The 27995-nt window shown below is 41.0% G+C and overlaps 2 protein-coding genes and 1 long non-coding RNA gene across 10 annotated transcripts in view; 2 read left to right on the top strand and 1 right to left on the bottom strand.

Annotated features, from left to right (window-relative positions):
- Positions 1–8703, top strand: part of LOC124302599 (aquaporin AQPcic-like) — a 37943-nt gene extending 29240 nt beyond the window's left edge. For 6 of the 8 annotated variants that reach the window (XM_046758919.1, XM_046758916.1, XM_046758915.1 and 3 more), the window contains 4 exons: positions 4212–4399; positions 6077–6220; positions 6672–7124; positions 7267–8703. In XM_046758919.1, coding sequence (XP_046614875.1) covers positions 4212–4399; positions 6077–6220; positions 6672–7124; positions 7267–7275 — 794 coding nt within the window. In that variant the 3' untranslated portion in view covers positions 7276–8703. Of the gene's footprint in view, positions 1–205; positions 787–3766; positions 3903–4211; positions 4400–6076; positions 6221–6671; positions 7125–7266 lie in introns of those variants that run through there. The other 2 variants (XM_046758918.1, XM_046758917.1) reach the window with 2 other exon arrangements.
- On the bottom strand, positions 7951–11566 carry LOC124302601 (uncharacterized). The gene is made up of 2 exons (XR_006907740.1): positions 9917–11566; positions 7951–9816 (listed from the first exon to the last, which is right to left on the bottom strand). It is a non-coding gene; the product is annotated as an uncharacterized LOC124302601 (long non-coding RNA).
- A 2003-nt stretch (positions 11567–13569) lies between these two features.
- LOC124302595 (alpha-mannosidase 2) overlaps positions 13570–27995 on the top strand; it is a 79698-nt gene continuing 65272 nt past the window's right edge. The window contains exon 1 of the mRNA XM_046758907.1: positions 13570–13817. The gene's annotated coding sequence lies outside the window, so the exon portion shown is untranslated. The remainder of the gene's footprint in view (positions 13818–27995) is intronic.

Raw genomic sequence — 27995 nt, forward strand, 5'->3', positions numbered from 1 at the left:
AAACAGTACACCCGTGACGTTTTCGATTATTGCAATTGGTCCCTCGAAATGTAATAGCGAGACTTACGACCTGTGTTTGCACATAGGCGTTTACCTGCCGAGTTGTCGTTTTGTTTTTTTTTTTTCCTTCTTTTACTCAGCTAACCAGAGTTCGTACATATTCGCACCGCATTCCGGCATTCTGCAGGCTGGCCTTTGCCGTGAGAACTCGAAGCGACCGACGACTCGCTACCGGCTTAGTCTAAAGTGGGAACTTTCGGCAAGTAGGTGTTCAAAGCCGAGGTGGTCGATCAGTCAGTCTGCAGTCGTCGGTCAGTAGGAGTGAAATTTTGTTGTCCGTGGGTTCAAAAATAACCGCGCACTATCCAGTTGGTGAAACTTACCGCGGAATTAGCCCGTGCCCGATTTTCTGGTAAAAGGCTAAGGTCGGTTCTGCCGGGTTTTCGCACGTTTGATAACCGAGAGAAAAGAGAAAGAAATAATACAAATAAAACGTAGGCATAAACAGTTTTAAAAAGTTGGACTTGACTCGACGCCAAGTCGGGGTGAAAAACTTTGAAGAACGGCGCAAGCGCCGGGAAGTTTCGACCTCAACCCTGAACTTGCAGCGGTGGAGAAGAATTGGAAGAAAAATATTCGGATCGGTTCGCCTTTTGAATTTTTCTTAAAAATAAAACGGCATGGCGGACAATCGGAATGTTCACAACGGGTCTCCTTATCATCGAACAACGTTCGGATCGCTGGAAACACCAGACAGTCAGAGCTTGCTCGAAGAATCCCAATCACGTAGGGTGATGTAATGTGTACTTTTTCGAGTTTAATTAACAACCGCAATCCAGCCTGCACGCTTTGCCGATTCCTTTCTTTCTTTGCTCGTGCCACTCGCTGATCGATGCAGGTGGACGAGATGATGAAATTGAATTGAGAAAGAGCCCTTCGAACGATAAGGAGAAAAAATATGCCCTACCGTCCCACGATTTCATTTTTAGACTCCGTCACGTAACGAAGCGGCGAATTCGCGGCTTCGGATGGAATGAGAAAAAGTCGCGGCTATTTTTGTCCGAGATTTCACCGCGAGGTATAAAATTAGTCGCTTAATGTTCCGCACGAAGTAACGTATCGCTGATTCGCTCATATCAGGCATCCTCGGGCTAGAATCGCACGATATGCGATAATAACAATCATTGCAAGTGCATTTCGAAGACGCGCTCTGCATTCGTAACGACCAATTAGACAATTGGGTGATTTTCTTCGAGGAGAGGCGATAATTCTTCCCGCGTTTCCGTACGGCTAATGGATAGATTCCATTCGTACCTGTAAACACGCACGGCATTCAGCATGATAATGTAATCGGGATTAACGATGCGTCTAACAATGCGACAATAATGCTGCACAGTCACTTGGTGTCATAACTGAAATGATAAGGCCGTTAACGCTGACAGTGCATCTGACACAGGTTTTCGACTCAGGTGAATTGCAAATAATTCATTCATGTTTTGGGTATTATATTAAAATGAATAAATTTTTATTCCATACATCGAATACCAAGCAAAATCTTTGTTTGATACTTGTAAAGTTTGTTTTCGTTTTTTTTTTTACGTCGATAAACAAGCCTCGAAGTATAATCAGCACGTTGAAATAAGAAACAAACCTCATCGATGACGAAACTATTTCTTCCTTCGTTAGTAACGCGGAAGTAATCAAAACTTGACATCTAGAACCCAGCCTCTGAATGCGTGCTGATCGGTGCGATTTGTGACAAGTTGATATCTCGCCGTCGAATGTTTGAATTTGATAAATACAAGCAACCCCTGTATAAGCTACCCTTCGCCCGAACGATTCACTGTTTTCGAATTCAGCCTGATGGCCAAAAGTCCGCGGGCATCACGTTTGATGCGCGTCCGCCGCGTAACGGCGACGAAAAGAAGATTCCAGTCGAATTCGAATAGCCCTAGCCGTCGTCTCGTTCAGGTATACTTCGCCGGTGATGAAGAGACCAACCAGACGAGCAAGTCCCCCGGTTTACTGTACTTTTCCACGTTCCCCCTCTCCCCTCGCGAGTGGAAGCTGCATCGGCAGTGAAGTGGACCGGGTCCCAAAGGAAGGTGATGTATTGTTGCGAGGCTGCGAGTCTCACGGACATCCGGCAAAGGTTGCAGGTATGCCGACGTTCTCGTAGTGTTCTCTTCCCTACCATTTGTAATGCCCAGGCCAAACAGAGCCGCCAGCTCGACACGCTTCTATTTTATCCCCTCTTTTGCTCTCTTCGTCGCGTGGAAAAGGTCTGGGATAGAGAGGAGTGGAAAAAACCAGCGAGACGTTCACTTGCTTACCTTGTGGGGTACTCCGGAAACTTCGGTTCGGACAATGCCTAATATCCAAGATAACCGGGAGACGCCAGGATACCTCTCTCTGTCTCTCTTCTTCCCGGCATTGTACCGAATTAGGCTGGAAAAGATCGTTAATAGCTCTGCGATACGCCGAGGAGATCGTTCCAGGTCAAACGCGGTAACGGTCTTCTTAATTGCCATGCCTAACTGCCTAAATGTTATCGCTAATTTTCCAAATACATTTTTCCGAACATGACACCACCGATTTTTATCCAAGAATTCAGATAGTTGTCATTGCCACTTGTGTTTACGCTGTTACAACATGTAGGGAAACGAAGCGTGTATTCTAGTGATGTAACGAATGTAAATTTTTATGTATTCGCGAATGCGGATGCGAATGCGAATATACGTTTTTAAATCTGGCGCCATTTCTCTATGACTGAAAGCTGACGATTGATTTTTAGCGCCGTTTGCATATTATTCCGGAAATTGCCGAGCTGATCCGAACTGATTGTGAGCTGATTGTTTGATTATTTTTAACGACGAATGGATAACGGTAACAAATTAATTTGAGGTTAGAGTGTGATTCAAACTTTTATAATAAAACTTCATCGTCAAACCAATGTTTTTTGTCTTATTTAATATTATTTTCACATTATTTATGAGCGAAATATGAGGTATTTGTGACATTCACATTCGCAACATATTCGCACGATTTTTCTGAATGCGGATGCGAATATTCGTTACATCACCAGTGCGCGCACTTACATGTTGCGGCGATATTAACATTTTTGTTACAGTCGAAAGAACGTCGTTTGAGAATAAGCTTACGATACAAATTATTGTGAACTATATTCGTCACATATGCGTATAAGATCATCAGTTTCGACGTTACTTTGTGCAATAAGACACAGATGTTAACTATTGAAATGTAACGTTTATAACATTGTTTCTATTCAGTTAATTTGTCTTGGCACTTGCAGTATAAACGATTGTAATTTCTGTTTACAACTTCTACATCTGCACAAGAAGAAACGTATGAATTGAAAACGAGCTAACGATCGGTATGACATTATTGCGATTGTAATATCAAAACGCGATTTGCAGCAGCTGAGGCAGCTGCATCAGATGCGTCAAATGCCAGGTTACATGATGCTGCGTTCATATCGCGAGGTGACTTTTGTTCAAGTATTTCGTCACGCTGCGCATGAAGTTTACATACCTATAGTGTATAATAAGTCAATACATGAACGTCGCAAGCGGATTCGGTTCGAATATCACTGGTCACGTGACCTCTTTTAACTGTATTGCGTCACAAGTTTTGAGTGCTTCTTAACGATCGGTTACACGGTAACTCAAACAAAATCTTACCGGTTTTTGAGTTGACGAATGTTCTTCGGATAACCCTCGCACTGGTACTCAAGACTTGATCGTCAAAAGAATACCGCAAACCCGTAATGAACTTTTCTACATCGCTGTATTTGAATTTAAATGGATTTGAGAAAACAATATGCGCCATGCGTACGACTGACAATGAGTCAACGTTGCGTTTTACATGGAAACGGAATTTTGGTTAGTTCGCAATATCTGACGGCAGGGAACATCTTTTTATCCAAAATTGACCACCGATTACAATTGCTAGAATCGGGGTTTGAGTAGAAATTATCAAAGGCGTTGCACTGCTGCACGTGCGGATGTTTTCAATGGGACAATCAAGCCAACTTTTTGTAGGAAATTTTTTTTATCTAGTCCGAGTTTAACTCGTAACGATTGGCTTGCACGCGAATAAAACGGAACCTACTAATCACAGAAGTACATAAATCTTGCTCAACCAGTGGAATAGCTTTGCTAATCGCATGTATTTGTCAATGTTGTTCTCAGGGATCAAGCAGTTGCTGAAGGATGAGGCATCATGGTCGCAAACTCTGGTCGCGGGGCTGGCTGAGTTCTTGGGAACGGCAATCCTCATTTTCGTTGGTTGCATGGGCTGCGTTGGTTCCTTGACGGATATTCCTAACGCCCTTCAAACTGCCCTGACATTTGGATTTGCTGTCACGTGTGTCATCCAGGTATGGAAATTGTTATGTAATCGTCATTGTATGCTACCAGAGTGACAACTTTGATCGAAGTGTCGGAACAGGAAGTCGTCCTTGTTTTGCTTGTTGCTTAAAAGTAGAAGAATTGAATGATTCGTTAAACATTGCAATTACCACTTCACTGTTAGTTTCCGATGATGGTATCATTTTGTCATCATCGTCCGAAGTATCTGTCTGAAGAAAACAGTCGAGAACTAAAGACAGTTAGAGGTAATTTTGCGTGGTTCTTTGAATACTCGGAATTTCAATTTTGCTACATCTTATATATTATGTTCGCGTAGAATGTCTACGAACAACAGGAAAACTTGGCTGTGCTTCGAAGAAAAGAAACTAATATTATTATCATGACTATTTCTTTAACGCCGTAGCGTTAACGCGGTACATAAAAATAATTCTCAAAATAAATAGTAGAAGAGAGAAATAAACAAACAAAAAATAATAAGAATCGAAGGACGAAAGAAATAGTTGAGTGAATATCCAACTGGATTATTGTGAGATCATCCGGGTCACTTATTTATACTTGAATATGAGAATTGTACGTGTGCGTATACTTATTTTGCAATATTTCTGCACGATTCACTTTCATTTATTGCTTAAAATGCTTACGTGCCGTCGTATGATAAGTTAATCGGGGAAATCGCTGAAACTATTCATAGTTCATCGTTACGGTTGGTTTCAATCAAAATATCGAAAGCTTGTAACTAGTAGCTGGATTTCAATTAATCATTTGATCATTGTTTAATTTCCTTGATAGCGAAGTTGCATCGTTGCATTTCTCAACAAGCTTTTGTTCTTGAACTACCTTCATGAAATATGAAGCGATCCTTAACGGGGTTCAGACTTTGCAAGTTCACAGGGTTATCTCACGCACGCACTCGCGTAACAACCGAGTCAAGATAATCTCGTTAATAAGGCACGCTTACGAACAGATGTTAATAAAATCATGAAAAGCTATCGCGATTTGTTTACGCAATTAACGTAGTCAGTAATACCGTTGTTTATAGAAACAGATCGCTGACGTGTTGTTCCATGTGTTCAATCTAAGTCGCAGCATTGTACAGAAGTAACTGTAGACTAGAAATTTTATAACAATAGATAACAGAGAATCAATGCTATTTGGGACAGAGCTATTGGATAGAAATTATGCATGGCTTAGGAATGTTCAATAGAAGATAACCGCACTCCGTTTCATGATTTTCGAAAGATGAATGGACAGCACAGAATGAGAACCTGTGTTTGACTTGTGAAGATAAAGCTTATACCGCGGGATGAACTCTGCAACTGTGCATTCGCGCTAACTGTTAGATAAATCATCGAGTCACCGATTCTCAACGTTGATTCTTGAGCGTGAACTTGGATTAACCACGTTTCCGCGTCAGTGTTACACCATTGGTGATATCAAGGTTCTCGAATGAAACACGCATGGCGTCCTGATGAATATAAGTTAATTGATTCGAAGAACCGGGCTAATGGTGGCACTATAAAATGTTGACACCGTATATTAAACGTTAAGTGTAACTTTTTATCGCGTTCAGCGAACTGTCACCGCTCATTCGGTCATCGCCTTCAAGAGTTCCTTTAGTAATGAACAAGTCCTCCAAATTTCAGGATACTCTATAAGCTTCATGATTTTTTTTTTTCATTTGGCAGATCATCGGACACATCAGCGTCGCCCACATTAATCCTGCGGTGACGGTGAGCGCAGTCATACTGGGCCACAAATCTCTTCCTGCAGCTGCGGTCTACATACTAGCACAATTATCGGGTGCTGTAGTCGGATACGGAATGCTGAAGGTTAGTAGAGATCCTCATAAATAAGATGTTCCGAATTCCATATTTCCTTGATCCCAAGACATGCGCCAAGTGGATAGTTTGCATCGTTCTCTTGTTCAAGACAATCATGAAGACTACGTAAGGAGACGGATCTTCATGTAAACAAATAGCTACCTCAAAATAAGGTGGCAGTGAAAAATTTCTACAAATCACATTGCAAGATCATCGATTAGTCGATTTCGGTCATCCCCGCAACCGATGAGACTTCGGTGCAAAAGGATTACCAACGACCCTGGTGGTACTAAAAATAAACCTAACGCGTACGATTACTGTGACAAGTTTTGTCAATTCATCCATTTGAGTTTTTGCTCTTTATTTATAGTCTCCTCTCCATGATCACGATGATCGAACATGCTTCAGATGACGTGGTCTGATGGTTTCTTTCCTAATAATGAACGTTGTCACTTTACAGGCTATAACCCCTACTGAACTTCTGCACAACGGTGATGATACAAGTGCAAGTTCGTTTTGCGTGACCTTGATCCACACGAAAATATCGGTGATCCAGGGCCTTATAGTGGAGACAGTGACCACCGGAGTCCTGATCCTTCTCTGCTGCGCCTCTTGGGATCCCCGCAACGCGAGGAACAGCGACTCCACTCCAATCAAGTTTGGATTGACTGTCACCACGTTGTCGCTGTCGGGTGGACCTTACACCGGGTGCAGCATGAACCCAGCACGAACGTTCGGTCCTGCTCTTTGGAACAACGCGTGGAGCTCTCACTGGGTATACTGGCTGGGACCAATGGCTGGGTCCATTTTGGCCACCCTGGCCTACAAGACTCTGTTCTGGCCACGGAAACCAGCCGATAAAGACATACCAGAGGCTGCAGCGCTTAACTCCGTTGCAACTGAAAAACAGGAGGTGTGTTGAAATTACTTGTATATAATGCTGAAATGTGAAACGTTCTGGTTTTCTTCGATACTGGTGAACTTGGATGAATAATGAATAAATGAGGCGTGCCCCGGGGTATTAACACGTGTGGTATATTCTTTGGTTTTTTCAGGTTAACTGAACCCAGACGGCCGTACAGTTTCTGACGGATCGCGATACGAAGATTAGACCCTTCGTATTGATTGTACTCGTCTGGTAATCTTACGAAACGTCGCTGTTCTGCATTCATATTAAGAGTTTTCGAATGCGGGAATGCAAGAAGAAAGATGGTGAAGGAGGAAGATAAAGAGGAGGACAAGGTTATCGGAGTATATGCTGGTGACTTCGAAGCGTTGAAATCAATACCAATGCTATCAGTGTGATACGTATGCCGTAAGCATTCGTGGATCAGACTAATTACAAATATGGAACGTATGTACATATTTTTGACAAAAATGAAAATATCGCTTGTTCGTATAATGTACAATTCAGAACGATGAAAAGTCGCTTTATGATTGTTCTGCAAATCAACCGTGTCGTTCACAAATAGCTCGACAATCGGTCGATGATATATTAAATTGATAATGCGAATGCTCTGTATCTATAAATTGTAAAGTGTAAATTGGATTCGAAATTAAAATTCATTGCTTTATGTTGATGAAGTGAGACGAGGAATAAGTCGACGGCAATAATTAGTTGTATTTAATGTATAAATTAACCACAAGTATCAAGCTTACTATTATGCTGGATCAACGTGTGTTTTGTCTGTAACTGCGTTATTAGTTTTCTTTTACAATTAGTCTTTTTTTTCTAACCATTCTGTAAATAAAGTAACCAAAGCTGTACATATCTAAATTTACACGTATCAGATACATATATATTTTATTTAAAACAAATGTACTGACATATATTAGTACAGCTGGGTGTTAAACAAGGTAACCAGTATCGTGTGAATCGTGTCGCTCCAATGCTTCTCAATTGTAAATTCTTTTCAAAAGTTGATTCGAGAAATCAATGGTTATTGGTTGTAAAAGTGAAAGGGATTACGTAATATCTTTCTTTTTTTTCCATCATCCCAGTAATCTTATGTAGACCAAGCACATACGTGCCCCACTGTATGTAATTTTATTATTGACAAACTAAAAATTCAAACCACTATACGTACTTCATGTATCGCTATACCTATGTTATTAATATTATTATACCATTATCACGTCCAGGAACTGTTAATTACTGTAATGTTATTATTACTTACTGGTGCAACAGTGATTAGAATTGCGTAGCGTAGAAAGATATTATAACTGTTATGATAATTACTATCAATAATACTGTTGGTGTTGGTGTTATTATTATACCATTGTCAATATTAAATACCAATGCTACAACTATCGTTAAAACAACGATTATTATTATAATTTTGAACATTTCTTTAGAGTTGAAAAAAAAATTTAGGGGTATTGGATGAACGTTCTGGTACTAGATATTCTCGACGACGGTGCATGAATTTCATAATGTGATGACTGTATAGGTGATTATTATTATAATAAATCGACATTAGTGATACTATTAATATGATTAGTATGTACTGCAACAAACGGTGTCTTATTCCCGAAAGTGTGAAACGAAAGGTACGATTTTGAAATATGTCGTGATAAGTAGAAGGAGTGTTTGACAATGAGAGCAGGAGTTGACTGACGATGGCATTCGATAATCGGTGGGTGAAATTTTTCACCCGCTGTTTGGTCCTAGTTCCTGACACTCTATTCACTCGCTCAGCACTTGCGTTTGATTCGAATCATACCCAGTAATGCAATTCGAAGTTCTTCTACAAGATATCGAGACACTTACATTATATTATATATATTTAATCTAAGCCTATGCTCATTGGGAAATTTTATACTTTAATGTAGAATTGGCATAAGTATAATATTGCACGGTTAACAGATAACCCGAGACGAAATTTTAGACCTCATTAGGACCTCAAGAAAATTTACGGAAAATTCCGAGTAAAAAATATTTCAATGAACCTTAAAATTGTGCTAATCGTAAGGCCTGGTGTCCATGTCAGGGGCTTTAGTGAGATCCAAATTGGTTCTTATTCGATCCTCGTAAGTCGCAGTTGCAATATTCCTGGTTTAGATCTCTAAAACTAATGCTTGAGTTTTATTTTCTTGAGTTCCGCAGATTCGAGGTTCTATTGAAGTGTCGTAGTGAGCTGTGAGGATCTGAAAAACGTTAATGAGATACAAATTCGAGTCAAATCCGAGTTGTGAAGCAATAGAGTGTTAAGAAGCCTCTTAACAGGGTTATAAAATTTCGACTCGGGAACCTAGAAAGGTTCTAGAACGAGATACGTGATTTTAATATTAAGATTTTGTCAAGGTTAGGAAACAAATAAAAAACAATGTCCGAATATGTGATACGAAAATATAATTGAAAGAATAATTCATGCATACCAGTATAATAGTGATTTTGAATCCCTCTTCAGCAATATGACGAGTTGACTACTTTCCGATTTTAGATCGAATCTGCGCTCTGTAAATCGTGGAAGCGCTGTTTTGATGATTGCTTTTTTTCTGCATCTATGTCTGCTGTATTTATAGTATCAGTGTTGCTGACAACCGCAGATCATTTCCTGTTCCACAAAAATTACGTGTTCCACGAAAACTACGTAGGTACCCACCTGTAGCATTGAGTAAGATTATAATTATTGTTACCCATACTTTAACCCTGGTACTGTCATGTGAATCTTAAGCGTTTAACGCAATTGAATGGATCATTACTCGAGAGTGCTATGATGTTCACTGGCGAAATCCTCGAAACTCCTGAAGCTGATTTGGCGCGCTGTCAAGCACACCCTCCGTATGCAAGTTTCCATTATCTTCAGTTTTTCCATCGTCGTTGCTCTTACAGTTTGGAGTTTTCGATTTTTTCCCACCATTTATGCCTTTCTTCTTACTTGTTCACTGCAATGGAATGTATAAAATGCAGAATTGTCACGTTTTGGATAATTTGGCGAGAAAAATCGGACGGTGTCGTTTCGATGTTTGCAGTTCTATGAGCACATCAGTGGTCGTCATGTTAATCCATCAGTGACGATAGCTGCTGTGGTATTTGGCAAAACGACTATTTCCACAATGGGTATTTTCATACCAGGACACTGCATCGGATGTATTCTTGGCTATGGATTGTTGAGAGTGAGTACGATTCCCAATACTGTACAGTATAGTGCAAGCTTTGAATCACCTCAGCAATCTTAAAAACAAGCTAATATTTTTCTCCGAATTACAATAGAGATGACTCGTTAAAAGAAACGCTTCTTTCGGAAACTCGAAGTTAGAGACACCCTACGGTTTCCGTCACGACAGGAGTCACCTAGCAACGCCCAAAACCTTGTGTGGTAGCCTGGTTGACAAGAACATATAAACCACCCAGGCTTTGGTTGTCTAATTGTAAGTCCGCCACTTGGATCTTAGTACTTGTCTGCGACACTGTCTGAAATCGACGAGATGAGTTCTGGGCTGGAAACATTTCCATCAAGTTTGATATAATTGTTTGGTTGCTGGTCCGGCCATGGTAATTGGACCTTGTTCCAGACGCAGTATGAATTCTGATCGATCTCTGGAACCCACGTTATGGATCAACGGTTAGAAAGACCATTGCGTCTCTTGGGTCAGACATACCATTAGGTCGACTTTGAGTGCTGCGAATTATTTTTTGTACTTAACGTTCATGAAGCCGGATGGCAACGAAGCCCATGCTAACGAAGCCTCCGAATTTGACTAACAATAAGTAGCTGGAAGGGATGCGGTTTGGAGATGAATAAAGTTGACTTCCATTACTGAGTGTTGCTCGAATCATTATTTTTTATTGAAATTCCTTGCAAAACATTTGATCTTCACAGAAGTCCATCGATAAATGGAGTGTGTTGCTGATCGGCGTTTCTACTAACTGGGCGGATAAGGAACGAGATTTGATATCGCTCATAACCCTGGGGGTATATCATTATTTTAATAAACGTCTACCCCTCGGGCGGCAATATCGGGTAATATTCGGTAATATTCGAGGGATGGGGGTACGAACGAATTCTCCTCTAGCCTCCAATATATATGGATTGGATCGATGATTGACTGTGCTTTTTCGAACAGGGTTTGGTTATTGACAGGGCTTTCATAACCATATCTGCTTTCCGAATACAAGCCCTTGTGCCTCTCAGGGTCCTCAGCTCCCCTCCTCTCGTTCAGGAAAATTATGATTGAAGATCTTGCTGGAAGCTCTGCAGCGCTGTTTGACAGTCAAACCTCACCTTTTTCCACCTGGTAGAGCGATACGTTCCATTTTCAGTTTCATCAACAAAAGTACCGCGTAATTATGCTTTCTCCTGTTTGTCTCTGTTTCTAATTTTGTGTTCCAAGTTCAGATGCTTCACGTACGAAAGAGTGTGGGAAACGCGATGCAGCATGCATTACTAATATATAAACGTGAATTAAATATAAGTCAACGTTCTCGGCGCGGCTTCAGCGAAAGTGAATCGCGTAATTTTTCCTTTTAATAAAAACGTCAACGATGCCAAAGAGGTCACCTTATTCCTGCAATATTTATGCGCTTTTCTTAATAAGTCAATTTTTAGTCTGATTTTACTACTCTCTCTCTCTTCATACATCCGCTAATATATTGCACTTTAAACCACGTCTGTTGTGCAGTAGTTTCTCACTCTTCTGACAATTGCTTAAAGCTTACTAAGATGGGTATGAAGCGGCAAGGCTAGAAAGTTTTGCAATTTGTTGTTAATTCAGTTGGTTTCTTATCTAAGGGGATTTTGGAAAATGGGTACCTATATGTTCAACCCAGCTTATAAGCTGTGGTTTGAACGTAACTCTACAAAGCATAGAGCCGAGCCGTAGTATTCGATGAGGGTGAATTTAGTAACGTTAGCGTGACAAAACAATGGGGGGAAAATTCACTATTATGCAATTTTGTAGTGACTTCGAAGTGTTTTGTTTTTTTAGTGACTTTGAAGAGTTTTGAATATACCAATTACTTTTGTGTCATTATAATAAGCTGCATCTAAAAGATTCCTATAATTACGAAATAACGGGTTTTGCGAAATACAAATCATTACAATAACATTACCAACTTCAGCCCCACGGTATTCCAAGAATTAACCAGGCGACTGTTTAAGTAAAAGTTTAATGTTAAATGTATGTTAGGTAGTACAAAATCCAATCAAGAAATATTCGGCCGACTTCGCTCTCCCCTGTAATTAAATATAGGATTCCTCGGTATGGGTGAACAATTGATTTTACTCAAAGTTAGTCCTGTGTCACTGTAAACAAGTGGCATAGTTCTGTACAGAAACTTGGCCATGCAGTGCGAAGAGGAACCCATTCGAGGAGTTCACGAACTGTTGGCATTACGCCCCCATAGTAAAAAACATAATTCTATAGAATGATTTCCACAAGATTTCTAGTCCAAGAACTTGTATCTTGGTGTTGGCTTGACGATAAAATTCATAGCAGTGATAATATCTCGTAATGTTTTTCCTTCCCCCAAGGTAAAAATTTTCGGCATTGCGAGAACATCCCATTAGATGAGTACCGCAGTTATTGTGTCTGGGGTATAACTTATGACGGTAATTTCTTCGCGACGATGTGTGAAAAAATTATCGTGGTAAGGTAGAGAACGTGATTTCGTAACTGGCAGAGCCCGTCCATTAGCGCCTCTTTGGTCAGCCCGTAGTACTAAGCGACTTGAACTGCTCGATGGTAAGAGGAAGGATCTTTTGTCGGTGATTGACCCGGATGGTCCAATATATCAACCCCCACTCGACGACCACTCACTTTCATCAGCCGTTTAAAACCCAGCGAAATCCTCATTACAATCGATAACACGTGCCGCATTAAACTCGAACCTACGACAATGACTAGTTCAAGGCATACCAGCTCACACCTTTCAACGATTCGACTCGCATCGAACACGCAGCCTATAGGAAGGACTCCGAAATCAACCGATTCACATGCGGTACATTCACTATCCGTGAGATGTGGGTCGAATTTAGCGATGCGTCCGGTGTAACTATCGCTGACAACGAGCGGCCAAGCCATTCAGCGGCAACGACTTCCCGGCAGGAGTGTGAAGAAGACGCGAGGCGAGTGATCCGGGTCAACTCGACGCCGGAAATGGGTCGCGACCCGAGCAATAAGTGTAAACAAGCAGCTTAGCTCGTTTCTTCGGAAGCCGAACCCGGCAGGCGCCAGGCGTCCGACGCTTTCCTGTCAGACTCGAGATCCTCGTCGACTCGTCGGATGCGCAGAATCGTTGGAAAATCACGGAGCCCTTCTCTCCGGTCTTCCTCCACTCGGCGTCCCTCCCTCCTCGACGTTTCCGTTGGTTCGGGCAGTTCTGGCTTGGCGGGATCTCGTACGAAGCAGGGAGTTTCGACAGAGGGAACGGCGGACACGGTCGGTAGTTGGTTCGTTCCGCGTGGGGAGGTCGGCTCGTATCGGCTCGTGCTGCGAAACTGGGTGCATTAGTGTGAGTCCGTTGGCCGTGGTGGTTCGACAAGATCATCGGTAGCAGTCAGTGCGCAAGGCGGGAGGTTGCGGTTGACGGGTCACCGGCGACTCTTGTCACTGAAAAATCAGCGCATCCTATCCTATCGCCAGTATCATCATCCCCGGACAGGTGGGTAGACATCTTTTAACTTTCGCCGTTGCGTACCGGCGCTTTGCCGCGAGATGTCGGCCACGTTAACTCCACCGTGTTTCACCCCTAGCTCCGTTCGAAACGGGGTGGGTTTGTTGTTGTTCCACTTCAACCTAGCCGTACCCTGTCCTTGAAGTAGTCGGGCTCATCCCAGAGCTCACGATCAACGAATGCCGTAGAAATGTTGTTGCAGAAATTACGCGGCTTTGATGTATAATCAGTTTTTCAGCTGTCAGAGAGCTATCTCGTTGCCGAAATATGTCGGTTGATATCCTTCGTGAAATATCCATCGGTACGAACCCACGCAAGGTAATATGACTTCGGCAGGCAACACCTCGCCAAATTTTAATCAGCTGTCAAGAATTCTTAACGCATTTCTCTCAGGCTATGGGAATAATTTTCCTTACTTAAGGGTTGCTGGGAAGTAATAAAGAGATGATCGGTATACGCATGGAAAGTTTTGTACATCACGATACTGGTCTCAGGAATGACACTGATTAGGGAACCAATGAGAAATGTGGCACTTAAGAATAGTTAGCGTGGAAATTTTATTCTCGTCTACTGTTATTCCAACACTTACCTCTTGACCACGATTGCCAACGAGGTTGTGGTTAGTAACGTTATGATTGGAAAAAACATCGCTATCTTCTTACTTCGACAATGATTTTGAAGGAACTAAGATTGCAAAATATGATCATGTTTTGTTCTATTACGTATTACTGAATGTCAAACGTTTCCAAAATCGTGAAATAACGGTTTTTTCTCAGCATGAATATTTGCGGCAACGTTACTTACTTCAATGCGACGATTGCCGGCGTGGTGGGGAGCGAACTGACACTGTTGTTTCTACGGTCGGACTTTCGATCGTAAAAACCGTGTGATCCACGAAAAGTCTAGGCGTCTGTGTTACGTTGGACGTTAGTTCCATCTCGCATTTTTTTTGCTGTTGGAATCGTTCAGGTCCGTAAAACTACGTAGCTTTTTCATTTGAGATCTGGTTTGTTTGGAATGCTGCGGTGGAACAGAAATTTTTGATTACCTCCTCTAACAGCCTCCGCACCTTGGACACTGATGCATATTCAACGAATCTAACAGTCCCAACTTATCGTATTGTACGTGAAACATTCCTGCGGTATGAACATTGACGTTTTTCAATCATTTCGGTAATATTTATCTCACCGAATCCGGGAGAACGAAAAAATTCGAGAAGGATAATTGAATTAAAAGCAAACGAGAAGATCAAACAAGACAAGATTAATTATTTTCTGTAATCAGACGTGAACGAGCCCTGCTCGATCCATTTTCCGCAAGCTGTATACCCTTTCTCATGTTCCGCAATCAAGGATGCTCCTAATCTAGGTACCTGCCTTGCGTCGAGAAGTATAAATTAATATTTCACTACTGCCGTGAGCACTGCTCAATTCCAGAGTGCTCCCGACTATATTCTCGGTTGCTGGAAAAGTTTATCGAGAAAGAAAAGAGCCGAAAGTTCAGGGGTTCGAGTTCTTTTCGTAAATTTTAGTGAGCAGTTTTCCCACGGGAACAGGAACACGATCTTAAGCAAATAATTAGTATTCAGCCCAGGCCCGCAGGTCGCGTTATAATTTTCTTCTCAACTCTATCGCGTATTCTCTTCAGGGCACGAGGATAATAATTAGGAGCTTGTTCTCGAGAATATATTTGACCTTCAAATTAGCAGTTTTTTTACTCATAAAAAGTTATGCAAACGGTATCACGTATCGCATCGCCGATGATCATCAACGCCCGCCTAGAAAACTCGCATCTATGTTTCGGAACAGCTAAGGCATAATCCACTTCGTCGTTAAGGGGTAACACCACTGTAAAAACCCAAACAATTATTAACTTAACAAGATAATAATATTTGAGGAAGATATGAATATTTGCGGATAATAATTTTCTGTATTTTACCTAAATACATGCCTAACGAATTCCTTAAATATTATTATGTTATTACCTTTTCTTCCATCCAAAAACAAGTGATCAAAAAAGTGCTGTTACTTTTGCTTTTACAGCGGTGTTACTCCTTAAGGCATCCCCTGCTCTAAAATGGCGTAGAACAGAAAATTCCGTCGCATGTGCGAAGCAATTTTCCGGACGACGATAGTCGAAGCTTGTTTTTTGTTTATTTGACGAGGCAATCGAAGTTGAATCTTGAGTCATCGTGGCGTGTCGATTGTCACGGTTCACATTGCGCAACCGGAAGGTGCGGCTGTAATTTACTGTAAATATAGGTGTATTTGTAATTTCAGTTCGCTAACGTTAGTGCCAGGAATAAAATACACGTTCGCTCACGCTGCAATTAAGTGTGTTTCGTGAATTTCCAGGGTCTTTTTTCTGCACGGATGCAGGACGTAATATAAACTGCACTGCTGCAGTGATTTTCCCGCAGGTAATTCGATCCGCACCTGCAGTTGCACTTGCACCATGTGCATTTGACCTTGCAGGGCAAATATCTTCAGATAGTTATTATATGCGCGTATCCGCGGCTTCAGCAACAGTTGTGTATATAGCATCTCAAGTGAGTTCGCGGTGCTCGGAAAACTTTACCATTTGAGTCACACATTATTTTACCGAGTCAACTTTTATAGCAAGATAGTATTCGGTGGTTTTTGGGATCACTGATTACGGGTCTGTAATCAGATTCAAGAAATTCAAGATGGCGGATCCAATATGGCAGTCGAAAATTTCAAATTTGATCTAATCTGGTCGAAAAACTCTATGCAGTGTTTTTTGGGGTCGCTGATTACGAATCTGAAATCAGATTATGAAAGTTCAAGATGGTAGATTCAATGTGGTGGGCGAAAATTTGAAATTTTATCGAATATGGTCGAAAAACTCTATGCAGGGGTTTCGGGATCGCTGATTGAATTCGCCATATCGAATTTTCAAAATCTGATTTCAGATTCGTAACGCACAACCCCAAAAACTCTTGGACTGAGTTTCTTCTCCGGATTCGACCAAATTTAAAATTTTCATCCGCCATATTGGATCCGCCATCTTGAATTCTTAAAAGCCGATCACAGATTTGTAGTCGGTGACTCCAAAAGACGTATATTTTACGTAAAACATGTGTACGTGTAGAGGGGTAACTTTCTCGGAAATGGATCATGGCTTCAATTTTCACGATTTCCTTCAACCAATTTGTTTCTAACAATAATAATTTACATCGTATCGCAATAATTACTCTCGAATATTGAAAACCTATTAATATACCATCGGAAATAGCAAAAAACCGCAAAGAAATAGGTTGAAAAGTTCTCTAAATATACAAAAAATGGATATAAAATAAATGGAAAGAATACTTACCACTGCAGGGATCAGAGGATTAATAATTCTCTGAAGTTAATATTGTTAGTATATATAATATTACGTAGACTTATCGAAGAAGCAATCGGAACTGGGTCACTCGATTTTTAACGAAGCATTATATTACACCCTTGTTCGCAATGTAACGTATGATATTTACGCCTTCTTGCCCCGTGAGGATTTCTCAATATTTCTTCAACGATTTCGTTCTAGATTCAGCGGAAACTTCCAGTATCACACTATCAGCTTGACTGTGCTGTAAATTCCACGGTGCTGCAGATACGGTGAATAATTAATGATTTTTCTAGTCCCGTGCAGAAATTTCCAACGATTCATTTCAGGTTTTTCATACATGCATAATACATACGTAACCACGGGTACTTTCATCCGATATTGGAGTTCGTGCACATTGCTTGGCATATTGCTTTTCGAACCTACACGTTTTCGCGCGTATATTACTTACACACAGTTCGTTTTTCTTTCTCCATTTTTCGTCCCTTCTGCCTACATCATGGAATATCCAGTTTCATTCAACCGAGAGTTGAATTAGCAACGCATCTTTCATACACTTTAATACTTTGAGAGCCTCGTTAGCTCTCTAATTGGTAATATCGTCCATGGATGTCTGCAGTGAAATTTGTTATATTGATGGCTGCTTAAGCGGCGTCTGTCGACGCGCGTAATTGCCTGGTGATAACTTAGCTAATTAGCCAGAGTACGGGACTTTGTCCAAAAAAGTCTCGTATGGGCAATTGCCTACAAGTTTATACGCGTGTTATACTCATGGAAATACGGCACGAGTACAAACCGGCGACGCATACCAATTAACTTCTGCCTACTGCTGAGAAAGAGTCCCGCACCGCAAACCCTGATAGATAGACATCTACTGTGTGTTTATAACAACGCGACGTATAATACGGCTGGATACTCCGTTTAATTTAGCCTTACACAATCGTGGTAGATTCAGTGATTGATTAGCTTTTATATGCCAAGCCTTTGGGAAAAAAAAAAAATAAAATAAAATAAAAATATGTAGGAAAAATAATACGAAAACGAACAAATTAACACGACGGTGCCGTAGAGTAGAAAAGTTTGACAGAATTAGTATCGCATGCATCATAAACCAATTAGAACCTAACAAATATTACCGTGACGAAATTTTATCGCAATGAAATTGAAAAATCTAGCCAAGAGCTCGAATTGATAGACAAGTTTTACAGACTATGTCGAATTTTCGAGTCGATCGGATAAAAATTGACCGCGGGATCCGCGCCACCGGATTGAAAACACGGTCGTTCGCTACTTGTGTTTCCCATGCCGCCATTTTGATATTAATTTCAACGAAAAAAGGTAAAAATGTTCTTGAAACTATAAATAATAAAACTCTCAAACTAAAATTGCTCCAAGTGTTCGGTATGTGGGTGATTGAACAAATGAGCGTAGAGACGGCGCTTAAAAGCTTTGAGAAGTCTCACGTGTACAGAGATATTTTCACCTAACTCTTAATTGTATTTGAATGTCTCCTTTGCCTTGTGCCTTCTTCACCTTTCTGATTTCTTATTCGATTTACTTTATTCGCCGAGTTAATTTTCACCTCTCAAAGTGCAGTTCGAATGGCTGGGGGCTAATTTCAGATTCAGTCGGGATACTTCTGGCAAGTGCGTGTTAGAATGCGCGGCAATGCATTACGCATAATCATTACCCCTGATTTTGAAACCTCTAGTTAATTAATTCTGTCCTTTCACGAATTACCGACTCTTCTGAATAAATCTTAATATTGCAAACCCATCTTTTGAAGAAGCATAATATTATTACGCAACGAACAAAGGCAGAGAGGGACAGAGAACGTTGGTCGACACGAGGATGAACGTTAGTAACGTTACGAACAATTGATAATACGCACCTTTATGACTTTCCGAAATTTAGTAAATCCATTAATAACAAAATTACCGAAAGTCATCCTAAAATTGCCCAATAATGATTTTTTTTCTCCTGACGTTAATAACTCCAGTCTCATTACTTTACAATTCCGTAATAACGTAGCGAAAAGGGGAGAGTTATTTTTTCTCCCCTTCACGAAGCTTCAAAACGCAGCTTATTGTCACATCGGGTATCCGCGTCAGGATTACGGATACCTTGTGCCTCGAGTAGTCCTGGATCAGCATCCGCGCGGGGGAGAAGATAATCGCGGAGAGCAATTTGGCAGAAAAACGGCCCATGATTGGACATGAATACCGTCATTAAACATTTAGTCGTACTTGTACTTCGGGGGTATGTATACGTATTACCTCCAGGTATACGCGAGAGACATCTGCGCTCGAAAAAGCTCGGGGGACCCCCTCGTATACCTGCACGCACACGCTTTGTATGTACGTACAGGGGCTCGGACAGAATACCTGCCTACACCTCGTTCTGCGGTTCTCGTGATATATTGCGCTTTTTACTTCTCACTCTTTTGGCGATCAGTTGCGTACTGCAACATTCTTGCAGCGACGCGACGCGACGACGACGACGACGACTACCTGCACAGGTCTGCATACATCGCAGAAGTCGGAGGTATTTTCCTTACCCCAATGATGTCGGTATGTCCATGATACACGAGGTGTCCGTGAAATAACTACGCTCCTCGAAGTACTCACAAGTCGAACATAAACGAAAGTTTTACTCTCGGAATCGATGCAGCGATACACGATTAGGCGAAGAATGTTCCAGCAGTTCCACTAAAATTTTTTGCTTGATTTAACCAGTTTTTAATATAATTACAATAACTTGTTTCTTATTTACTAACAGAGATTTAACAAATAACTCAAACACAAAGTGGATCTGCTGGGACATTATGTATAGTTAAATTTTTTTTAAGAGTGCATGAGATTACAATGTACGGACCTCGTTACCAGCCATATTACTTTGTGGAATTTGTTTTTCTTCCAAAACATGTTTTTTTTACGGTGAATTATTTAGATTCCTCTAATCAGCCGAAACGAGAAGCAGGTACATAACCCTTGTTTCAGTTCCGCCTGCTTATTCACCCTCCGGGGTTTAAAACCCTCGGCCGATTTTCAGAACGAAAAATTTGACTTCTCTCGAATGCGCGTATCATGAACGTGAAAATCGGTCATTTGAAATATTAATATACCCACTGGGAAAAAGAAAAGTTGTACACGAAAAAGAATCTTGAGGCGTACAGCTTATATAGCTTCATATTTATGCGGTGTACACGAAAAATATTGGGCGTGGTCTTTCTTTCTTGAAATACTACCCCGGTAAAAAAAAAAGACAAACATAATCAAAGGATTTATGTGCGAAAATAGTATAGATTAACCAAAAATTCTTCCGTAGTGTTGTTGTATTATATATTTGCTGAGAATTCAGAGTGGGCCATTTCAATAATAATGTAAAAACTTTTGGAACATCCACAACACTGATCCTGTATCTTGAATCCTTCAAATTCACCCTTAAAATGGGAATCAGTTGACCAAAAAAATCGAGTGCCCCATGGTTGATAGTTTGAAACTGGTCGCCCTGTATGAGACTAATTTGTAAAACACGTATATGCACGAAGCGCACAAGTATGCAGACAGACTTACAAGCACGTACATTCGCCTGCAGAAGAGACGAAATCAGTCGCTGGTCGGGAGCATCGGATGCAGAGAAAGGGCCGGGTTTCGATGCGGTCAAATAGCATGTGACAGATGGTTCCCTTTATAGCCAGACGCGTAAGAAGTCCTCGAATCGTGAGGAGCGGAGCGGGACTGGATTTGGAAGCTGGTGGGGCGCAATTAGTATGTGCGGGACAAGATATTCCCAATAAACGGATCAGTCAGGCAAGCTCTGCAGATCCGTGGAGTATTGAAGGAAGACGAGACTTTGATTTAGATGGAAAGAGATGAAGAGTATCGTTTCAGTAAGTTCCTTTATTCGGAACCAATGGCATGCTTTGAAGGTTCGTGAAGAGTGTTCCATTGCATTGGCTAAATAACGCCTGTGAAAATGATGATCCGTTGTTATGAGAATTTGATCGAATTCCTCTTGAATTGCATCAAGTCCTTTCACCCTGAGTTTCATGGTTTTATGCAAGCCTGCAGAACAATTGGGAGAAGTTGAGTCCAATAACACATGTCGTCGTAGAACATTACAGAGAAGCAGATCTTCTGCAGTTTTACTCGCTAAGCGTGATTGGTTTTTCGCTACATATTCCGAGCGTAGGACTTCGAAGAAAGATTTGATTCATTTTGTTGATCGAGAAGCAAAAAGAGTTCTCGTAGAATGTTGAATATTAAAAATCGAGTGCAGTCGACCGGATCCCGGATTCTCTGGTTTTCCAGCAGCGGGATCCATGAATGCATTTTCTAGCGCCCTGTTCTCAATATCGGCGTTGAGATTTCCTAAACCGATTCGGTCCCAGCCTAAATGTCAAAAACAGTATGGATTTGGCGCGCCAAAGGGGATTTGGAAAAGCGTACAGCGTCAGAAGCCTTGAAAACGGATGATGAAGGCTCGGTAAACGCCGATATTATCGAGACATTGCCTAGCAACGAAATCCGATAGCCGCGTTCCGGGATCGATAGATGTGTCGCTGTAAACCCCATTTAACGTTGGCACATCTCGCGTGGCGCCAATTCCATCCTCACCAACATTCCCAGTGTCGCCATTGCAGACTTTGCACGCGCGTACAAAAGCCAACCGCGTTTTTACTGACGTTGCATTACATGTGCCTGCAGGATCCATCTATCGGTACAAAACGTTCGCCATGCTTTTCGCGCCGGGTCGGTTTCCATTTACTGAGATGGCAATATCGAAGAGGATATCTCGACACTAGCCACGATGTCATAGGATTGCCAACATCACGCGGTTGAAAGTTATCTTCGTAGACTCGTTTTGCCCGAATTACAAAATCAAGCTCCATGCCGGAAGTGACAGGGTTGTTACCGTCCAGGATTCAACCCTAAAACACATGTATCACTTTATCTACCTTTTAACTCATGAGTGGGGTCGATAGCGACCCCACACCTTTTTGTTCGTAAAATCGTTTTAAAACCGATAATGAGACTCGTTAGTACATAAATCTTTTCGGTTTTTTAAACGAGTGGTGGAGAGAAAGTATAATTTTATTTAAGTTTCGTTTGTGAAAAATTTAATCAACTACCAAAAAGTGCTAAAAAACGGTAAAAACACCATTTTTCGAACAAAATCTCATATCTTTTTTTGTAATGAACCGATTTCCAAATTTATTTGGGTATTTGAAAATAAGAAGAATACGCAGTACGAAAAGAGTCAATAAAAATTTAACAAAAAGAGTGTTTGTAAGAGGTTTGCGTATATTGTCAAGTTCTGATATTTGACATATAGCATATAATTAGTGATGATAAATTCAGGAAGGAATCGTATAACTCATTCGACTGTAGCAGCGCAAAGGCAACAATGTGCCGTTCGGTATAGATAAAAATAAAAAATATGTAAAACAAGAACTTGGAAAGTATGAAAACGGGACCATATCAGCACAACATCCTCACCGTTGATCCTGAGTTACGCAGAAAGTGATTGATATTGAAAAATAATTGAAAAATCATTGAAAATTGAATATCTCGCGAAGGAGATCAACTAAGATTTTACGGTTTGCGTTTTTTTCATTTGTGAACAGGCTGAAAACTTCCCGCGCGCACAATTGTCGGATGCATGTTTGTTCGATCATGTTCAGCTTGAAGCCCGCCGTCAGTGGGGTTATTAGCGACCACAGCTGTTTTTTTTCCAATCATTCTGCGGAACGGCCGGCAAGCAACTGATGCTACCGTTGGCTCAGACTCACTGCCAGATAGTGAAAATTAATTATAGCCATGGTCATCACCGGGTAATGTAAATTTTTAGTTTACGAGCGCAGTTCGAAGATCAGACCGGGGTCGTTTATGACCCCTGAAATGTGTTCCAGGGTTTAAGGCGTATCAGGTACACGCATGCGAAACGTCGTGATTTGCGAATTGGGCATCAAGCATGGCGGTCATCGGCAAAATGGTTGCAAAATACTCTGTCAGTGTAAGAATCACGAGATAAGATGATTCTTAACATCCTTCCGCTCAAATCTCAGAGCCGTTAGAGTGGATGTTGCAGAGCTCGTCACGAATCGTGACAAAGCTTTCTCGCGTCCGTCATCGGGGTCTTCTGCGGATGCGTGGAGTGCCAAGCCGGTCGAAAGAGGCCCCGAGCCGACTGACTCTTGGACGATATTTCCACGCGTCGTTTCTCCCGCACACAGTGTTTCTGAATCGAGCCTTATTTTCACCGCAGGGCATTGTCTCCCTTGCGTGCGCACGTGCTGCTTATTATACCTGCCTACCCGACGACCGTCTTGCATGGGTAACCGTGCAATTAATTATGCCATTCTTCTACATGTCTCGTTGTAACGTATACTCTCGGATGGTGTACCGCGGTACATGCTTACGTATAATATGATTTACCGTGTGTACACCTAATCAAATTCATATCGCTACGAGTGTTCGGCTGGTAACACAGGTTAACAAAAAAAAAGAAATGCTTTTTTTTTTTATTGAGTTTCTATTGGGATAAATAAATTTTTATTCTATGCATCAAATGATAACCGAAACCTTTATTTATCACTTATGAAGCTTGTTTTTGTCTTTTGGTTACGTTGACAAATAAGTCTTGAAGCTTTTCGTTGATAGTTAAAACCGCCGCTTGTCCGGAAGAAAAAGGAGAACGTTTTCACCAAGATGTGATGAACTTGATCGATATCAACGTTGTCAGGGGCGGTATAGAGAGATGACGGTGGAAGATCATGTTTGGGGTTGGGAGACGTACGAAAAATATTCAATTTTAAACTTTGTTTACCAATTCTTTTACATTTGTAGTTTAATGTTGATTATTATTTTTGAGCAAATGTGATTTAAATGCAAACTTGAAGTTGGTTTAATTGTTATTTAAAATAAATGTTTGAGAAAATACATAATTTTTCTTAAAATCCAACATATCGTTCCGGTTTCTACGAAAACAAACTTTATCTAATAGAACTATTTTTTCATTTATTAGTTATGCAGAGGAAATCAAAACTCGACATCTGGAACCCGGACTCTAATGTTCGAGATGACCGGTGTAATCGCACGAAATGTCTTGCACCAGGGTTAGCAACAACCAAGCTATTCCACAAGCTAACTCTGCTCGGTGATGATACAGCAAGGTTCGAATAAAAAAGATGATCAATGCGAGCAGCTAGACGATCAATACTCGTTTGTTCAACTCACAATCAGTCGCCTATCGCGTTTTGAAGTTATGGATCGCGTTGCCGGTTGGTTGATCGATTTCGGACTGCCCGCTCAGTCCGATAGCCGACCGTTTGCATTCGTTCATTGAAGTAACAGAAATTTGACGTTTTCGAAAGTCAAAATTCTTCGAAGAATTCATTTTTCCTTGCAGTGAAGTTCCTTGAAACTGCGAATATAAGGATTCTCGAAGTCACTGATTTCAAAACTGGTAAGATCTGAGAAATGTTCAAAATTCAAAATGGCGTATCTAATATAAGCGAATCGGATCAAATTTTACATTTTGAGTCCGCTATATTGGATCCGCTGTTTTGAAGTTTTGAAATTTTAACGTCAAGGTCGTTTTTAGCAACCCCAAAGACCCATGATTATCGAGTTCTACCTTTCGAGCCCCCACAACCTTCCCACAATTAAATTTATTCTCATTAAAAACAGGCATTTTCAACACTTTGTTTATTTATAGCGCTCACTATATTCGCGGAGTCGTCATGATACCTCTTAAAACATCAACATTGTCATCTGAGAAGTCTAATTGTGCAAAAAAAATGTCAGCGATATCTCAAAAATTGAATATAAATGTTGAATAACCGACTCAAAAAAGATGTCTCATGTATGAAACCCTGTGCCGGAAACGGCTGAAATTATAGTACCATTGTTCGCTTATGTTTGAACTACGTGTGTTGCTGCTGCTTACAAGGTTTGCGAAACAATAAGTTGCATTGCAGACAAGTACACACGGGTACAGTGATTCTGGGACGACTAATTTTTTGGACATCTGCATCGCCAACGTAACCGACTTGTCCAAAAACTTAGTCGTCTCAGAATCGCCGCCCCAACTGTACATACATTCTTACCCAAGTACAAGAGACGAGTTTCGCACTATTACTATATACGTTCTTATCGAGTTCAAAACGTTGTGAGCGAATTATTTACATATTAATGGTAAACGTGTGGCATGCATTTATGCCTTTCTATGGGTATTCACCGTGAATCTTGATATAGAAGGGAACGGTAGGAAACAAAGAATAAAGTGTCGTTGACCCGATGGACTTAATTACTGTCTAAGAAAAATGGAAAAAGATTTAATTGCCACGCAACTATTCGCTGCTCTGCGACGAAGGGGGGAGCAAAAAGAGGAAGAAAAAGGAGAGGAGGTTCATCGCAGGGCTGCACGTACGTTCTCGCTAAATCACTTCGGGGAAATTAGACCGTCTCTAATTCTCTACCGACAGAGTAGAGATCGTCACTCTCCTTTATCACGGCGCAGGGCTTAATTTTGGCAAATTTCCTTACTATTTTGGTCACCCGGCCGTGATCTTGCAACAGGTATGCTGATGTTACCAGACCTATGTACGTACTCGCGATTCAGTGTGAAACTCCGATGGTCAATGTTCGTTGCGTACCTTATACGAGTATACACAAAAGTGCTCAACGTTCGATTTACGCTTCAAACTAAGTAACATTTTTTCGAAATAACGAACGAAGTAATTTAAAGCCCCGTTTTTAATGAAAATTCTACGTGAAACGAAAATTATATCGCGGTGAATAGCTCTCGAAGCTGCTACGTGACGAAATTCACTGAAACGAATGGATTTAGAATCAATATGAAATTCTTTTCGATGCTTCTCTTTTGTCGCTCGCTGTGTTTGACTTTGATGAAAATTTGCGATTCAAATATCGTTACGCTGTGCCGTCGTTCGATAGGGCGCGAATTTAATTCCGAATTCCGAATCGTCATTTCGCTTCGATGCGTATGAAAATTAGCTGTGGGAGGTAAAACCGAGTTAAGAGTCTATTCTTATTTTGTGTCGAAAAATATGATGGGTGGTAAGTTGGCGGAGAAGATAAGAGGTTGCGTACCTCATACCTACCGAAATCCGTCGTCACACAAACTGCGAAACGAAATATTCAATCCAATTTCTGTACAGGTTTTATCACCTACATATATAAGGGAGATGTAATCCGGTTCTCTATGCATTTGAAATACGAGAGTAAATACGAAAAGGCCTGAACTCTGAAGCAGGTGTAAAGAAAAATCATTCTGTAGGTACCTCGGAGTGATTTCAACTCTCTTTCTGCGCTCTGCTTTGCTGCATGCTAAATTCAAACTTTTGTAATCAATACTTCTGCAGGAATCGAAGGTGGCGAGAAGAGAAAAAGCTGGTTTGCGGATATCGGAAATTCCGTTGTGTTTCTAAAGTTTTTGTGTTTGCACAAAGATTACAAAAAGTAAACGTGAAGAAAACGCGCAGTTACAAAGGACTTTGTCTTCGTTTCCATCCTTCAACGTTAAAACCTCGACATGGCAGATGCACGATGATCAGACTGGTCATGTGACACATCTGCGTTGCTTCAACTCTCACCGCGAATCAAATAAATCGTTAGATTTAAGGCTAGGTAGCTTGGACGGTCTAAAGTCATACCTATTTTCATTGAAAAAATTCTAAGATGTTCTTGCAACTGTGAATAACTAAAAATAAAATTGCTCCAAGTGTTTTTATTTTCTCTAAAAAAAAAAAAAAAAAAAAAAAAAAAAAACAACAACTAAAAATAGATATGATGTTAGACCTTCATAGTTGTATCCCCCCCTCCTCCCCCCTTTAAGCGGACCCGGTGACCCTCAGGGCGTAGTTCTTTCCGAGAGACCGGAATTTACGATTGTTCGATCGAAGAAAGTGTCTGCGGAACCGTTTCATTCCCGACTCTGCCATCGTGGCTCACGTTCCTGACGCCTTCCTTTTCGGCAACTTTCGCGTACTCAGGTCCAAAGGGTGCTGTAGGATATTAATTCTGTCAAAAAATGTGCGGGATTTTTCCTCAGGGTGAAGGAGGAATCGATTTCGATTTAACTGAAATACGTAAAATATTCAGACAGGAATTTTCATTCGATCCGACATACGATATTCAGGAAGCTGAGAGTCGAGCCATGAAACGTACCGACAGCCATGAATCCCTGGAAAAATAATCCGGGGAAGAATTCTGCAGCGATATTCCGTCGACAAATGATTTCCAAACAAAAGTTCGTCGTCGCTTGGATCCGGCGAACGCAAAGGGTGGGGTAAGACACGGAAATCCATCCTTTCCATCATCCTCCAGCTCCTCTAGCCTAATGCATCCTGAGTGGTCTCTCTAATTGATCGGCACATAGCTCACGATTATATTTCGACGACCGACGCCCAAACGAGTACACGAGGCTCAAGTCAAAGTTTTTCTTTTTTGAAGTTGTTTGCAAAATAGGAAGCGTCGTCGTCGTTGTTTTTTTGATTCTTTGTCATGAAATTGATACTCGTTTTCCTGCATCTCGTGCATTTCACTCAGGATCAAGCGAAGTTGTATGTCACTCGTATTTTCTCTGTACATTGGTGGGTCGTGCTTCAAGAATCCCGAAGAATCGAGCAATTACTAGCCAGGAATTCCCGGAGATCTTGTCAATTAGACTTGTTCATCAAATATTCGCGGGTTGTATTGAGGCTTCAAGTGAATACAGCAGGTTAAATAACTTCCACTTCTGATCTTGTTATCCTTTTTGTTTTCGGAAAAAGCTTGACAACAGTAAGAA

The sequence above is a fragment of the Neodiprion virginianus genome, chromosome 4 (assembly GCF_021901495.1).
Source record: "Neodiprion virginianus isolate iyNeoVirg1 chromosome 4, iyNeoVirg1.1, whole genome shotgun sequence".
Taxonomy (NCBI): Eukaryota; Metazoa; Arthropoda; class Insecta; order Hymenoptera; family Diprionidae; genus Neodiprion; species Neodiprion virginianus.